Source organism: Boleophthalmus pectinirostris, unplaced genomic scaffold, assembly GCF_026225935.1.
Source record: "Boleophthalmus pectinirostris isolate CB_2022bp ecotype Guang Dong unplaced genomic scaffold, ASM2622593v1 HiC_scaffold_18, whole genome shotgun sequence".
NCBI classification, from domain to species: Eukaryota; Metazoa; Chordata; class Actinopteri; order Gobiiformes; family Gobiidae; genus Boleophthalmus; species Boleophthalmus pectinirostris.
Window position 1 is genome coordinate 22,243,941 of NW_026571133.1, and position 10,970 is coordinate 22,254,910.

Sequence of the window (10,970 nt, forward strand, 5' to 3'; positions counted from 1 at the left end):
TGAGTTTCAGCCTGACCATGCACGCTCTTCTATAGGTCCAGCAAGTATCAGACTGGGGGACCCAGCGTCAGAAGGCTTTGGTTCTGACGGGTCAACATGTCATCACAGATACAGAGGTCCAGTTGTACAAGCGAGTGCTTCAGCAGATGGGGTTTGACATCCAGCTCTCCAGATATGCTGAGACCAGTAGCCAACTCAGACCAAAGCAAGGTACTATTACTGTATGGTTGTATATCATAGTTGAGTGTAATTGCTAGTAAAACCTTCAATTAAAGAACAAAACACAAAGAAAACAATGTGTCCATTGCATTATATCTTTACACATTTGACTCTTCACGTGCTTATCTGAAATGCTCTTCCTTTGGCTATAATATTACACAATATGGCATGAAACTTATCTGTCTCCTTGGGGAATATTATGCAGTGTTATTTTAAATAGGACTCTAGAAATATTGTGAAAATTAGTAGTTTTGAGGGCACAGGAGCTTTATTTTTGTTTCTAATCGGTGACAGGAAGTTGTGTGTGTGTTTAGTTTAAGGGTGGAGACTTCCGGTCAGCTACAATGAGATGTGTTTTTAAATCTACGTGAATTGCAGCTGTATATAGTTTTAGGGTGTCTCAGCCAAAAAACACAACCAGAACATTTCCTGCTGTTCCACAATCACTACCACATGTGCACACATTTCATAACACTGGCGCCTCCTTGGGGCTGTTTTCATAACTCAGGTCTTATGAAATCAGAGTTCACATTTTTTCTAAGAAGAAAAAAAAAGAGAAACTGCAATGACATTTGTGATTTATTACGTTTTGTCTTTTTAGGTATGAGTGGGGTGAACCTGCTGCTGTGCCTTAGCTCCTCAGAAACCAGCTGCCTGAGGAGAGTGCCTTTCTCTCAGCTCCAGGGTCACCAGAGGGTAAGACTCTGTCCACACATTTTAGTCAACCTCATGTGGTGGTCCTCACAGTGCTCCTCTGTCGGAACCTTCAGGTGAATCTTCTTCCAAAGATGATGAAGGCTTTTTCTGATGCAGGCAGTGGGCTATGTCACATGTTTACTCACAAAGCATTGGCAGGTACATTATAAAAACATGTCTTTCTTCTGTAACTATGAAATTCTGAAGACTGTATTTGTTACCTGTATTGTTCTCTTTCTCTGCAATAAAAATGCACATTAATACACTTCAACTAAAAGTCTAAACACATCAGTACTATGAAAAACTAAACTACACTAACTACCTTTGATACCTGAACAACATAATACAAGTTAGATTTTTCTTTCTTTCTTTATATATTTTAATAGATTCAAAAATTCCCATGAGGTTCTACTCTTGTGCTTCTACCCAGGACCAAGGGTCTACTGGAGCCACCAGGTGAGCTGCTCCAACACACTACATTATGTTATATGGTTCTTATATGTTACAAAGGCAATTCATTCATTTCTCTGTTTTCAGTTTGACCAAACCCATAGCACCACCTCAGGCCCCTGGTGCTGTGGTAAATGTTTACATCCTGGTCACTTCATTCGAGCCACTGACTTCCTTTCTGCATAACAGCATTGTATTGTCAACCAATGGGGAGAGGGGGCAACCAAACCGGGTACTCTTCTGGTTATAAATAAATTCTTGTATTGTTTTACTTTTAAAAAATATTTCCTTTTGACCATTTTAAACAATCTTTACTGCCCTCTGCTGGTTGATTTACATTCTGCCTTTCTCACAGTTGGAAAACCTTAGGCCTGAGGTTTTGGGCTATCCAGCTTCTTATCAAGACATGATTGGGCACATAAAGAGAATTATTGGAGATGTTTTGCAGGCAGCAGCATCCACCTACGAGAAAGACCAAACAATAGAAAGGTACTATTTTTCAGGCTTTCAGATGATTGTTCAAATATCACATTAGTGTTTTTTCAGTTTTCTTAATAATGTTTTTTTTTTTTGTTTGTTTTTTGTAGGTGCCTCCTTTGTTACCAACTGCTCACGTTTACTCTGCTTTTTAATACTTCTCTTACACCCACTATCATCCAGGTAATGGACAATTTTTCAGTCTTATAAAATAATGTATGATGTACTCAAGAACATGTTCTCTCAGGTAGACCTAACACAATATGGAGCTAAACCCCATGGCATCCAGTGGTTTGTCTACTATACTGCTGTTTACGTTTTTGGGATATAAGAGTAAATCTAGGTAGTATGGGAAGCATATTTTCTCTTTGGTCCATGCCGTTATATTGTAACTAATAAAGTACCGTACCACAATACAATCTTCTAAAAGCAAACTGAAGAACATGTTATTATGTAATTTGTGTGGCACGTCTCAACATAATGAAAATGAATAAAGAGCTCAGTGTTTGCTCTTGTTTGATCAGTGAAGCGGCTGTAACTAAAGCTTATTAGCACATACAGACTCACAAACACACCTGCAGCACACCTGTGCCAAAGTCAGTCAGAGGCCAAAGGTTAGAGCCCAGTCATATTTGTGGTATTTAGGGTTCATTTAAATCAATGACCACCAGAGGGCACTGAGTCCATGCCTCTTTGTCTCTAGGTGGATACTGACTGGACATTTCCAGCACTTAATGACAAAACCTTTGATCAGAAGATTACTAGAGACCTGATGCTAGAGGACATGCTTCACTTTCTGCTAAAATCACAAACTATATTATCTTCTGTGACCAATGCTGTCAGTAAAGAGGTAACTTCTAATTCTGACCGCCTGATCAACAGTCATTTATTTACCATTGTACTATCATTCTGCAAAACATATTGACTTGTTCTTTGTCAGGGTAATGGTTATACAACAATCCTTGGTGTGAGTCTCTCTGAAGACGATCAATTACTTCTACTGCAGTTCTATGAGCAAATGAAATTACCTGGACCTTTTCAACTGGTATAAAACAGATGTAATATAACAGACACAATATTTTAAAAGTCCCATCCTGTATTAACCATATTCTTATTCTTGCTGTTTAGCTACATCCCAACACCACTCTCTGCTCCTCTTCTATCCCTTATGGTGTCATTGATGACCTCTTTGTCAAAACTGCCTGTTACTATAACCACAGGTAAGCATGAAACTATGAGTCTATGAAAAGAAGAAAATAAGTTGTTTGAATTACTGATATAATTTTTGTCTTTTTCTTTTTTATAGAACTGCCAAGGAACTATCATTAGCCAGTACTGGACACTCACATAACTTTTTAAGCAAAGAAAATGTTATTGGTAACTTAATGTTCTTTGATTATTACTTGAATAGTAGCTCATACTCAAAGCTTTCCTGTTTTCTATTTAAGCCAAGTGTGCAGACTCCCAGCTCAGACAGATCTACACAGACCCTCCTCTCTCTATGACCCCTCCATTTGACCCCCGGGTGAAGGAGTACCGTGTTGAAGTGCCCTTTGACACTGTAATGATCCGAATTCGTCCCGAGCCCCTTAGCTCAAACTGCCGTATTCACCTAGATGAGCACCATGGCCCTAGGTAAGACTAATAGTAATATCTAAGTAACTTTACCAATCATTATTATAAAATTACGTCTGTGCTTTTAAACCTTAAGCATGGCAAACCTCCCCATTGGCCTCGGTCAAAGCAGAATCAGTATCCTGTTGACGGATGGAGGAGAATCTGAGGTTGTCATGGCGATCTACACTCTGCATGTGTTCAGAGAGAGTCGCCCAAGTCTGCCGATGTTTGGAGATCATGTGATGTGCAGCTTCACGCAGGTACCTCATACAAAGTTTGATTGATTGATAAAATGAATTACTTTGTTTTTAATAGACTTACTGTAGAGCAACAATTTGGAATCTCCAGAGTAGAAATGTTAGTTTACTTTTCTATTACAATTAATGGAAAATGTAATTTTCTCACCTCAAAATTGAATTTCAAACTTTAATTGATAGTAAAGTATCCAATATATCTGCAGATAAAATCAAAACCAGTAAAACTAAAAAAAAAACAGGATTTGGCCACAATATCCTATTAAAAAAAAGGAAAATACAATTGTAAATGTTCTTAAATCAGATGATATTTGATATCTAGGGGCGGCAGTAGCTCACTTGGTATAGCATCAGATCCAAAGGTTGGTGGTTCAAATCCCGCTCTCGGCGTAACAAAATATCATTGGTTGAGCGGTCAAATCCACTGATCCACAGGTTGGTGGTACGATTTCAGCTCCCACAAATTAATGCTGTCATTGTGTCCTTGGGCATGACAGTTAACCCACCTTCCCCCCAGTCTCTGCGTACACTGGTGTGTGAACGGGTGTTCCTTGTTTTAAATTTCTTTGAGTGCCTTGATGGTGGCACTATATAAAAATGTAACTATTTACCATATGAAATCAATCTCATGTAACTGATTTGTTATCATGTGCAAGACCTTGGTATGTAAAAAAAATATGTAATAATGATTTGCTATTTACATATATAAACTAATGTTGTTAGTTTTCTCACACTCACACACATACAGTAGTTATTGTCAAACTGGGAAGACTTCCTCTTCAGCTCAAAGGCAGACTAGTTACACTTTTAAATCAATCATAATTTATTTGCACTTCTTGGTCATATTTTAACAGAGAAAAAAATGTTTATTAAATAGCTGTCAGAATGTTTAAAATTTTTGTAAAATTCCTGGCTCTTGTTGACTGATGTCGTCAGTACACACTGGAGCGCGTCTCTGTGGCGCTGAGCTCTCTTTAGACTCATTGCATCAGGATGAAAGGCAGCGCGAGCATTTAGTTCTCGCCGCTGATGTGTGCAGGTGACGAGGCGGCAGTTGTTTGAGCAGGTACACTGAGCTCAGGTACGAACAAGAAAATCCCTGTTAAGTTTTCTTGTGGCACTTTGTTGCGATGTGCGACGGGGCTGTGCAGAATGTGATGTTGTCCTGCAGAAACCCCCGCAGCAGCACCAGAGGAAGAAAATGCGTCTGAACTCTGGGCCAGACGTGGCGGCTCCCATGGGGCCTCTTTGCTGTGCAAGAAGAGTTTATTTGACCTTTGCCTCTTGACCAATAGAGGCACAAGAATAAAGAATACATGAAGGGATGAAAGAAAAATAGGTCTCAGTGCAAATCATGGAAGAAATCTGAACGTAATCAATGCAACAGAACTAGTTTGTTTAATAAAAACAGCTTAAAATCATATTTAGTCTTCTGAACTGTTTAGCATTTAGTCACTGACCTGTCCTGGTTTCAGGAGTGCAGTCTGTTGGTTCAGCCCGATCGGTCCTGTGGTTTGGAGCCTTTTAACAAGTCTCAGAACCCTCCCCAGCCCTGCAGGTCTGGGGACAAGCCAGGTTACTCTCACTTTTGTTGTCTTTTCAGTTAGAGTAAAATCATTTTGGAAAATAATATAATACAACACTTACAATTTCAGGGCGATGGGTGGTGCCCTGTCTCAGCTGCTTGGACAACAGGACTTGTGATTGGAGGGAGATTGTCTGGCAGCCAGATAACTGTTATTACCCATTAATAGACCATCTTCAGCTGCAGAAATGTATGGCTGACAGAAAGGTGAGATCATGTGATCAGTAAGTCATCACTTTGTTTGAACTTAACTATCCTTACTTATACATCTGTTTATATCATGCAATACTTTTCAGCTACTGTTCATTGGGGATTCTACAAATCGAGGGATGATGTATTTCTTGATGGAGCGTGTGAACACCAGTCTGAAGGACTGGGAAAAAGCTCATGACACATTGATCTATAATAACTTAAATGGAGGACAGACACTCATCAGCTACTCATATTTTCCTCAATTCTGGTTGGAGGCAAATCAAAGACCCACATTCACAGAATCACTGGAGAAGCTGTTGGACAGGTGCAAAACAACACTACATTTTAAATTAACCATACTATATACTTTATAATTGTTTATTAAATTACTACTGTGAACATTTCTTAAGGTCCAGACCGCTGTTGAACTCCAAACAGACAGTTCTGGTTGTGGGCGGAGTCCAGTGGTTGAACACCAAACATCTGAGAGTGATCAGAGAAACTCTTAAGAGGTGAGTTTAGATTTACCAAAAATAATCTTTGTGAAGGCTGAAGATGCTAGTGCTATTGTTTACACAGAAAGGGCCTAAACAACATCCTGGTGGTGGTCAAGTCTTTGGGGATGGGATTCCACCTACTTGTCGATGGGGTCAGATCACTGAAACTGGTGTGACTTTGGTATCTAAATGTCTCTTGTTGTTTTTGAAAATGTTAACATTTTAAGATTAATGTTGTTGTTTATAGAGAGAGATCCAAGACCTCTACATGGAGAACCAGAACCTCATCAGTATAGCAAAGAAGTATGGTTTTGAAGTAATTGATACATTTAGCATCACAATGGGACGATACAAAGAGTTTCTACAGGGAAGATGTGCCTGTCATTTTCATGAGGTACAATCTTCCAAGATTTTATCTTTTTAGACAAAAATTGCTTCACGTATTACTTTTATTACACGCCATTTTCGTGCATAGGTGGAGAAACGTGTGTCCTCCAAGACCTCGTTTGACTTAAAAACAAAAGACAACAAGACTAGGTCTGCCGGAGCTGGCCCAAATACAGCTGTGGCCTGGGACCACAGGTCAAAATCATTGTCCTACAAAGTGAAAGGACCAGTGAACCAGGTGTACTCTGAGATCCTGCTGAGCCGCCTCTGCCCTGACATAAACACCTGATCGACAGAGCTCAAATATGAGCAGTGAGGAATAGAAACAGAACAGGTGAGAAAGGGCAAAAGGACAGCAGCAGAGAACTACTAACTAATTTTAATTTCAGGTATCAGAAGTGAACTGAAATTTCCAAACACTCCAGCTGACACTGTGAAACATAAATATTTTCCATTAAAATGCATATTGTATTTTTACATTGACCAAATTCTTCAGTAGCCTCCTATTACCTTGCCTAACACCCTTAACGCAGTAGTAGGTGGGTAAGAGTGCACTACATTTCACATTCTTGTGTTTTGTTCTATGTACTTTTTGTAATGAGAATTAAAGTATAAAGTATATTGGCTACTTTGCACATATGTGTGACTATAGCACATCAGCTGCACATTGATCCTTAATATTTATGCTCACTGTAAAATGTCTCTTTCTATTCATCCATACACTACAACTTAGTGTTTCTCTATTTCAGTGTTGTCCTTTATTTGTAGCTTTGTACCTTAGTTATTATGTGTATTTTCTTGTAGCTTTAAGTTAGAACTAGTTTGTGCCAAACATATTTATAAGAATCTTAAGATTATAAATTTACTGATGTGAGTATGAGTCAATGCATTGGTAAACACATTGGCTAAAATGATCAGTTCTGTGCCTTCTTCTTTGTATTCCTCTTTGTAGCAACAGTTGATGGCATTTTCAGTGTTTGTTTGCCACCTCATGATGGACCAAAAAAGAAATTGTTTCTTTAAGATTAAAATATAAATGTGTTTTTTTTTTGTTTTTTTTTATGTGTTGCTCATTGCTTTAACCTGAAATACAATTTACTGCCAAATTATATTTACCTCATGATTACTGTATTATAAGGCTACTATGCAGCTGTAATATATGGTTGTAGAAAATGTCTTATAACCATACATTTTGACAATGCTTGTATTTTAATCCTACACAAATTGTATATTTTTATTGAATGTATAACATAAAGATGTAGTAAAAATAAAGTTGCAGTATACCAGATGTATAGATGGACATTCTGCTGAAATATTTTGTAATAAAAATAATAATAATAATAATAATAAAATAAATGGCTTCCTTTTTCTATAATGTAAGTCCCATAGGTTTCAAGGCTGCGATATAAAATTTCTCCAGTAGAATGAAAGCAATATTATTATTTTAATGTAGTCTAAATGTCATAGGTTTTTTTTTAAATTAATATTATTTTATAGATTCAAGCCTTAGATGGTTTCGTCCAATTAGCCTCCGTCTCTGACGTCAGCAGTAATTGTGACCAATAGCTCGCTGTTTGGTAGAGCCGCGCATCGGTGGAAAAATTTCAGAAGATACTTGAAGTTTGGACGTAACTGGGGCATTAGTAAAGGGCAGGAGAAAGGGCACTGAGCACGAGACTTAGGGCGCAGCTCATGGACAGACGGGACGGTTCAGGTGAATGAGGACATGGAGAGACGGAGCTGTGGAGTCCGCCGCGTGTGCACTTTGACCCTGCTGCTGGTCTCCCTGTGTCCGCTGGGCACCAGAGCCAACTGGATGTAAGTGACTCTGTTAAATGTAGAAAAACCTCAAAAGCTTCTGACAGGAACATTTTAATCCTACAATCGTTTAGTCGTGAAAGGGATAGACTGCAGTTATCAAATATACAGTACTTACGCGGATATGCGTATGTCGTATAAATAGGCCTATTTACTTAGTTATAAAAACGCTAACTAGATTGAGTTTGAATAGAACCAGGATGATAACCCGATGCTTCACCAATCACTCAGTTTTCAGTAAGGTTTCTGAACGATCAAAAATGAAAAAGTTAATTTAGGTATGTATTTATGTATTTTAAGCTACAGCGATTTCACCCAGGAGAGGTTATGGCATAGCATAGCCTATTAAAAAGGTAATAAGATAAATAATAGACCCGTTATGTATGTATGTATTTATTTATTTTTAATCATTTTTGGTAATCAGTCCTCCATATGTGATGATGGCATATAAGGTTTTTTTCTGTCCATTTCTTTTTTAATTTTTGGATTTCATAAGTAAATTGGGTTGAACTTATTTAAATTACTGCAGTTATTTCAAACAGGTTGATAATCAAACTAAATGAAACGCCTATATCATATCTTCTGTAGTACAAAAAATACTAGATGCAATTCAAATCTCAAAGTAAGATCGCTGAACAAGAGAAAATTCCCTGAATAAAATATTTACATAAAAATATAAAGTATAATTTGAACAATTAAGCTGTATATTTTAAGTGGACAAAGGGTAGACTTTTTTTTTTAAGTGGAAGACAGTTTTAAGTGTCCAGTTTTGTTTTGTTTTTTCTTTTTTGTGAGCCTGTTGAAAAGAAAACTTTAATTATTAAGCAAAACCATTGCTGTCTGTCCCCTACAGGTGGCTTGGCGTGAGCACGGCGGGAGTACCAGAGAAGACTGGCTGTGCTAACTTACCATTCAGTCCCAAACAGAAGGATTTGTGCCGGAAAAAGTCATTCCTGTTGCCCAGCATCCAGGATGGGGCTCGTCTGGCTCTCTCTGAGTGCCAAAGTCAGTTTAAACACGAGCGATGGAACTGTTCCATCAACGACCAGCCATCTCTGTTTGGACATGAATTAACCAGCGGTGAGGGCAGTGTTATAAAAACATGGATAAATATGCTTAAAATAGCCTGAATCATCAGAAATGCTTACAAAACAACTTGAAACAATTGTGTAAATAGGAGCTTTTTGATCAAATCATGTTTTTTTTTTCTGAGCACATGATGATTTAAATCAAGATATTAGGTCCATCTGAATGAGACATTTTTACAAAAGCAGTTTGTCTCATGAATGAGACAAACGGCTTAAATGGACTTGTTATGATCTGAATGTGGCTTTATTTTTTTTCTATATGTTTTATTATTTTGCCAAAGGAACCAAAGAGACTGCATTCATCTATGCAGTGATGGCAGCGGGGCTGGTGCATGCCGTGACCCGCTCCTGTAGTCAGGGCAACATGACCGAGTGTGGCTGTGACGCCCGACTGAAGGGCACGGCGTCGGCAGCACAGGGCTGGCACTGGGGCGGCTGCTCTGACCACATCCAGTACGGCACCTGGTTCAGCCGCATGTTTATGGACAGCACCTCCAAGAACATGTCTCTGCTCCCCAAAGGATACACTCTGCTGACCATGAACCAACACAACAGCGAGGCTGGAAGACAGGTCAGACAGATGTCTCCTTAAAACTATTATATATTAACTATGATGATGTTAAAGAAGGACAGATTATTTAATCTATTTAAAATGAAAGACAAGCCATTGACATGTGTGTCTATGTATCAGGCCATTGAAAGAACAATGTCGACTGACTGCCGCTGTCATGGAGTGTCTGGATCCTGTGCTGTAAAGACCTGTTGGAGAACTATGGCACCTTTTGGCCGAGTCGGAATGTACTTGAAAGAACGCTATGAACGGAGTGTTCATGTTTTGGATAGATTTAAGAAAAAATGGAAGTGGAAGGAGCGTGATGTTACCGTGGACAAACACAAACTCATTTACATGAACAAGTCTCCTAACTACTGTCTGGAGGACCAGCACTTGGGTGTGGCTGGCACCAGGGGGCGCCGCTGTAACCGCAGCTCCCACGGGCCTGATGGATGTAATCTGTTGTGCTGTGGCAGAGGATACAACACCCACGTGGTGCGCAATGTGGAGCGCTGTGAGTGCAAGTTTGTGTGGTGTTGCTATGTGCGCTGCAGGCGCTGTGAAAGCATGAATGACATGCACACTTGTAAATGAGAGAGTCATCCCACTGTATATACAGACTCCTGTAAATATCAAATAGACACCATGAAGAAAACTGATGTACCGCATACAGTACCACCCACTTCCCATGTATCTCAAAGAAAATAGGATATCTGTATCCTTATGGTATGTGTAAAACTTAAGCAAATATATTTTTCCTGTTTTACTTTAAAATACTTAACATACTAATTTAAAGAGATCATTTGATATGTGCAATAAACTTTCATTTTGGATCAAATAATATAGATTTGTATTTTATACAGTATTTTTTTTAATTTTATTTATGTCCACAGCTGTTTTGTTCTGAAGTTATATATTATGTATCATTAATTTTATGTTTTCACATTTTACTGCTTAGTATAATATGTATGTGTGAAAAACAGGTCTAAGTAGAACAGTCCTTTTTCTGCGTAACACAATTGCTAAATTGTTGCTGTAGAGAATGTACTGACTGGTGTAAGGCTGTTTCACTAAGGTTAAAAACAATAGCTGCTAGTTTTTAGTAATACGTAGACCATTTGGATGCTGAAATTATCA

The 10,970-nt window shown here is 38.5% G+C and overlaps 2 protein-coding genes across 2 annotated transcripts in view; both read left to right on the forward strand.

The window, feature by feature from the left end:
• Positions 1-7,723, forward strand: part of cped1 (cadherin-like and PC-esterase domain containing 1) — a 20,881-nt gene extending 13,158 nt beyond the window's left edge. The window contains exons 2-21 of the mRNA XM_055154118.1: positions 36-210; positions 821-915; positions 990-1,074; positions 1,302-1,371; positions 1,453-1,597; positions 1,721-1,854; positions 1,953-2,025; positions 2,546-2,692; positions 2,783-2,887; positions 2,971-3,062; positions 3,149-3,219; positions 3,291-3,477; positions 3,554-3,719; positions 5,189-5,288; positions 5,369-5,505; positions 5,595-5,815; positions 5,901-6,002; positions 6,070-6,157; positions 6,235-6,381; positions 6,463-7,723. Coding sequence (XP_055010093.1) covers positions 36-210; positions 821-915; positions 990-1,074; positions 1,302-1,371; positions 1,453-1,597; positions 1,721-1,854; positions 1,953-2,025; positions 2,546-2,692; positions 2,783-2,887; positions 2,971-3,062; positions 3,149-3,219; positions 3,291-3,477; positions 3,554-3,719; positions 5,189-5,288; positions 5,369-5,505; positions 5,595-5,815; positions 5,901-6,002; positions 6,070-6,157; positions 6,235-6,381; positions 6,463-6,663 — 2,541 coding nt within the window. The 3' untranslated portion in view covers positions 6,664-7,723. The remainder of the gene's footprint in view (positions 1-35; positions 211-820; positions 916-989; positions 1,075-1,301; positions 1,372-1,452; positions 1,598-1,720; positions 1,855-1,952; positions 2,026-2,545; positions 2,693-2,782; positions 2,888-2,970; positions 3,063-3,148; positions 3,220-3,290; positions 3,478-3,553; positions 3,720-5,188; positions 5,289-5,368; positions 5,506-5,594; positions 5,816-5,900; positions 6,003-6,069; positions 6,158-6,234; positions 6,382-6,462) is intronic.
• Positions 7,724-8,007: 284 nt separating this feature from the next.
• On the forward strand, positions 8,008-10,515 carry wnt16 (wingless-type MMTV integration site family, member 16). The gene is made up of 4 exons (XM_020926751.2): positions 8,008-8,192; positions 9,046-9,272; positions 9,562-9,851; positions 9,972-10,515. Exons 1-4 carry the CDS (start codon positions 8,101-8,103, stop codon positions 10,425-10,427), a joined length of 1,065 nt encoding a protein of 354 aa, XP_020782410.1. The 5' UTR covers positions 8,008-8,100; the 3' UTR covers positions 10,428-10,515.
• Positions 10,516-10,970: the final 455 nt, after the last annotated feature.

Coding starts and splice junctions, on each gene's coding strand:
- wnt16 (XM_020926751.2), top strand. CDS start 8,101: ATGGAGAGACGGAGCTGTGGAGTCCGCCGCGTGTGCACTTTGACCCTG. Junction 8,193..9,045: donor GGCACCAGAGCCAACTGGAT/GTAAGTGACTCT, acceptor TGTCCCCTACAG/GTGGCTTGGCGTGAGCACGG. Junction 9,273..9,561: donor TGGACATGAATTAACCAGCG/GTGAGGGCAGTG, acceptor ATTTTGCCAAAG/GAACCAAAGAGACTGCATTC.